Here is a 5,000-nt window from a genome sequence, read left to right on the forward strand (position 1 = left end):
ATATATATATATATATATGTATACTGTGTATATATATATATTATATATATATATACTGTGTATATATATATATATATATATATACACTGTGTATATATATATATATTATATATATATGTATACATGTATATATATATATATATATATATATATATATATATATATATATATATATATATATATATAATATATTACCCACATGTATCTATAACGTGCATACACGCTACACACATCCACGCACATTACACGCATAACGTACAATCACATAACCCATATATATATATATATATATATATATATATATATATATATATATATATATATATATATATATATATATATATATATATTTATATTATATATCTATATATATATATCTATTATATATATATATATATCTATTATATATATATATCTATATATATATATATATCTATTATATATATATATATATATATATATATATATATATATATATATATATATATCAAACACGACGTAACTCGAGGCACTGCAACCTACTCTGGCCAGCGAGTGCCGACGCATCCTCGCAGGCCACCTTGTAGGCCACCTTGATCTCGGTCGAGGAATCACACGCTGCCTTCAGGAGCTGGCACTCGTTGTCATAGGACACGTTGTCGGTGCCACACACTGGCTTCTTGATGTCCGGGCAGCCGGTGGGGCATTTTCCTGTGGGTAGGGGATTGTTTTTTGATTGGTAATTTTAATTCATTGTTATTAAATATTGTTCTTTGGATTATTTTTTCCCCTGTTGGAGACCTTGGGCTATAAAGCTTCTTGCTTTTCCAACTAGGGTTGTAGTTTAGCTAATAATAATAATAATAATAATAATAATAATAATAATAATAATTGGATCTGGGGTATTTGTAATTCATTGTTATTAAATATTGTTAATTGGATTATTTTTTTCCCTGTTGGAAACCTTGGGCTTATAGCTTCTTGCTTTTCCAACTAGGATTGTAGCTTAGTTAGTAATAATAATAATAATAATAATAATAATAATAATAATAATAATAATAATAATAATAATTGGATCTGGGAATAGACTATTTGTTTATAAGTTTTTATATTCGATTCTTCAAGTAAGACTAAAATTATGTTTGGTGAATTAATGGTATTGATAATTTCTTGCCATTAAGTATCGTTAATTGGATCTAGGTATAGACTATTTGTTAATGAGAAGTATTTAGATTCAATTCTTCAAGTAACTTTCAAACGCTGTTCGATTATATAAGTGAATGATGATTCGGAATTCAAATGAGTATAATGGAAGATAATGAGGTTCAGTATTATACTCAGTAAGTAATTAACTTCTAATTGCTTTAGTCTTACTGAACGAAACAGGTTTTCAAAACCTTATCTGACGAAGGAATAAAATCCGAAAGTTCTCTGTTTATACAAATGAAAAAAGATAAACCTGCAATTTACAAAACAAACTTTGACCTAACCTTTAAAAGAAAAACCTACAATTTTCAAAGTTCTGTTTATACAAATGAAAAAGATAAACCTGCAATTTACAAAACAAACTTTGACCTAACCTTTAAAAGAAAAACCTACAATTTTCAAAGTTCTGTTTATACAAATGAAAAAGATAAACCTGCAATTTACAAAACAAACTTTGACCTTACCTTTAAAAGAAAAACCTACAATTTTCAAAGTTCTGTTTATACAAATGAAAAAGATAAACCTGCAATTTACAAAACAAACTTTGACCTAACCTTTAAAAGAAAAACCTACAATTTTCAAAGTTCTGTTTATACAAATGAATAAAGATAAACATACAATTTTCAAAGTTCTGTTTATACAAATGAAAAAAAGATGAACCTACATTTTACAAAGTTCTGTTTATACAAATGAAAAAAAGATAAACCTGCAATTTACAAAACAAACTTTGACCTAACATTTAAAAGAAAAACCTACAATTTAAAAAGTTCTGTTTATACAAATGAAAAAAAAGATGAACCGGCAATTTACAAAACAAACTTTGACCTAACCTTTAAAAGAAAAACCTACAATTTTCAAAGTTCTCTGTTTATACAAATGGAAAAAGGTAAACCTGCAATTTACAAAACAAACTTTGACCTAACCTTTAAAAGAAAAACCTACAATTTTCAAAGTTCTGTTTATACAAATGAAAAAGATAAACCTACAATTTACAAAGTTCTGTTTATACAAATTAAAAAAAAAATATGAACCTACAATTTTCAAAGTTCTGTTTATACAAATGAAAAAAAAGATGAACCTACAATTTACAAAGTTCTGTTTATAGAAATGAAAAAAAAAGATGAACCTACAATTTACAAAGTTCTGTTTATTCAAATGTAAAAAGATAAACCTACAATTTACAAAGTTGTTTATACAAATGAAAAAAAAGATGAACCTACAATTTACAAAGTTCTGTTTATACAATTGAAAAAAGATAAACCTACAATTTTCATTAAAAAAAAACCTACAACGGAGTCTTCCCCATCGCAAAATTCCTCACCACATTCCCCTTGATGCAGAAGGTCGGTCTGCACCCTTCCGCAGGGCGTTGCAGTCCCCCACAGCTGACACCCGTTCACGTAGGTCTTGTTGTTGGTGCCGCAGACCGGTTCCCAGCTGGAGCTACATTTGGGGCAGGGCACTGTTGGGTAGGTAGAGGGGGAGTATTTAATATCCTTAGTCGTATTATTATGTTTTGGTCTTGTCACTTAAGAAGTCTAGGAAGTGTAGTTAATCATAGTTTGAGTTTTAATCAGGATTATAATAATACTATCTCGATCCCCAATCATAGAATTAACATGATTTGTTACTTATACAGTCCTCTCAATACGATATGATTATGAGTAACCTCATTGCTAACAGGACAGGATTAGAAATGACTCTATAAGAGAGATTGCTCAAGTGCCATATGGGGATGAGATCATGGTGAGGGGTAGATGGAGATGGTTTGGGCATGCTCTTTGCACACCCCTAGAGAGATTAGTTCACCAAACACTTAACTGGCTCCACAAGACACTAGAAAATTTGGGAGATCTAGGCCTACATAGCTGAGGACTGAAATGTGAAGTAGGAGATCAATAGAGAAGTATTGATTTAAAAGCTCAAGATAGAGACGACTGGCGAAATCTAACCGAGGCTTTTTGCGTTGATAAGAGTGGGAGGAAATAATGATGTTGATGAGAAGACCAGCGAGAGGATAAAGACATGCGAGGTTACCCACAACTAATGCAATGAAGAGAGTACCTACGCGTCCAATACTGATTATCCCCTCCTGAGATCAACTTTGAAACGTGCAAAAACTACAATACATTCTCGAAGGTACTCCAGTCCCATTGTCAATTAATTTCCCTTAAATTCAATACTTACGAGATCAGTAGCAGATAATATTATTTAACAAGCGTTTCTCAAGCCCCTCTGATAGTCTGAGTGACAACTGACAAGAAAACTCTTACAGAAACCATCACTCTTGGCTACTGTGATCAAGAATTCCTCAATTCTGTTGCTAAAAGTGGCTCCTGAAACAAAAGGTCTCACAATCAAGAGCTCATCCAGAAGTCACGAACATTATTTATAAAAATTCCTCCTGATAAACTCTGCCAAGAGTATCCTTGTCAGAATACCTCCTGATAAACTCTACCAAGATAATCCTTGGCAGAACTCCTCCTGAAAAACTATGCCAAACGAACCCTCTCAGAATTCATCCCGATAAACTCTGCCAAGAGGATCCTTGGCAGAATTCCTCTTGATAAAATCTGCTTAGAGGGTCCTTGTCAGAATTCATCCTGATAAACTCTACCAAGAAGATCCTTGTCAGAATTCATCCGGATAAACTCTGCCAAGAGGATCCCTGGCTGAATTCATCCGGATAAACTCTGCCAAGAGGATCCTTGTCAGAATTCATCCTGATAAACTCTGCCAAGAGGATCCCTGGCAGAATTCATCCTGATAAACTCTGCCAAGAGGATCCTTGTCAGAATTCATCCTGATAAACTCTGCCAAGAGGATCCTTGTCAGAATTCATCCTGATAAACTCTGCCAAGAGGATCCTTGTCAGAATTCATCCTGATAAACTCTGCCAAGAGGATCCCTGGCAGAATTCATCCTGATTAACTCTGCCAAGAGGATCCTTGGCAGAATTCCTCTTGATAAAATCTGCTAAGAGGGTCCTTGTCAGAATTCATCCTGATAAACTCTGCCAAGAGGATCCTTGGCAGAATTCCTCTTGATAAAATCTGCTAAGAGGGTCCTTGTCAGAATTCATCCTGATAAACTCTGCCAAGAGGATCCTTGGCAGAATTCCTCTTGATAAAATCTGCTAAGAGGGTCCTTGTCAGAATTCATCCTGATAAACTCTGCTAAGAGGATCCTTGGCAGAATTCCTCTTGATAAAATCTGCTAAGAGGGTCCTTGTCAGAATTCATCCTGATAAACTCTGCCAAGAGGATCTCTTCTACCTTGTATCTTGCTCTCCCAGGACCCAGTTCTCACCTGAGCACCTGCAACCTTTGAAGGGCTTGGTCTTGAGAAGGTACTTCGTCTTGCCCTTCTTGTTCGTCCTTCTGATGCACCTAAGACGGAGGCAGTGGGTTTTGTCCTCGTATGCAATGTCTCCGGACTTATGAACGACTCCGTTGAAGAGACATCCTGTGAAAAAAATATGAGAACACATTGTATTTTCACTGCTTGTATTTTGAATCTATTTATTGTATTTTCTGAGTGGGGATAACTTAACGTGGTAAAAGGGTTTGTGTATCGCCATGCTCAGCAAAGCTCTACTAGCAGGGCCACCCTTACTAGGTTGGTTTGCTGTGATCGATCAAACTAATCTCCCACCATCACCAATCCGCAGTGGCCAGCGTGGTGATGAAAATTTGTCAAAAACCAGACATGAATAAAGACATGTCTGAGGCTTATTTTAGGCATTTTGTGTTCTGGGTATATATATATAAAGATGCAAATGTTCATATTTTCACAGTACACACACACAAACACAC

At 34.0% G+C, this 5,000-nt stretch overlaps 1 protein-coding gene across 4 annotated transcripts in view; it reads right to left on the reverse strand.

The window, feature by feature from the left end:
* The window catches only part of LOC137626071 (tomoregulin-2-like), a 53,981-nt gene that overhangs the window by 4,419 nt on the left and 44,562 nt on the right, over window positions 1-5,000 (reverse strand). For all 4 annotated transcript variants that reach the window (XM_068357155.1, XM_068357154.1, XM_068357153.1 and 1 more), the window contains exons 4-6: window positions 4,495-4,650; window positions 2,507-2,647; window positions 523-690 (exon numbers count right to left, since the gene is read on the reverse strand). In XM_068357155.1, coding sequence (XP_068213256.1) covers window positions 523-690; window positions 2,507-2,647; window positions 4,495-4,650 — 465 coding nt within the window. The remainder of the gene's footprint in view (window positions 1-522; window positions 691-2,506; window positions 2,648-4,494; window positions 4,651-5,000) is intronic.

This window comes from Palaemon carinicauda, chromosome 33 (genome assembly GCF_036898095.1).
Source record: "Palaemon carinicauda isolate YSFRI2023 chromosome 33, ASM3689809v2, whole genome shotgun sequence".
In the NCBI taxonomy this organism is placed as follows: Eukaryota; Metazoa; Arthropoda; class Malacostraca; order Decapoda; family Palaemonidae; genus Palaemon; species Palaemon carinicauda.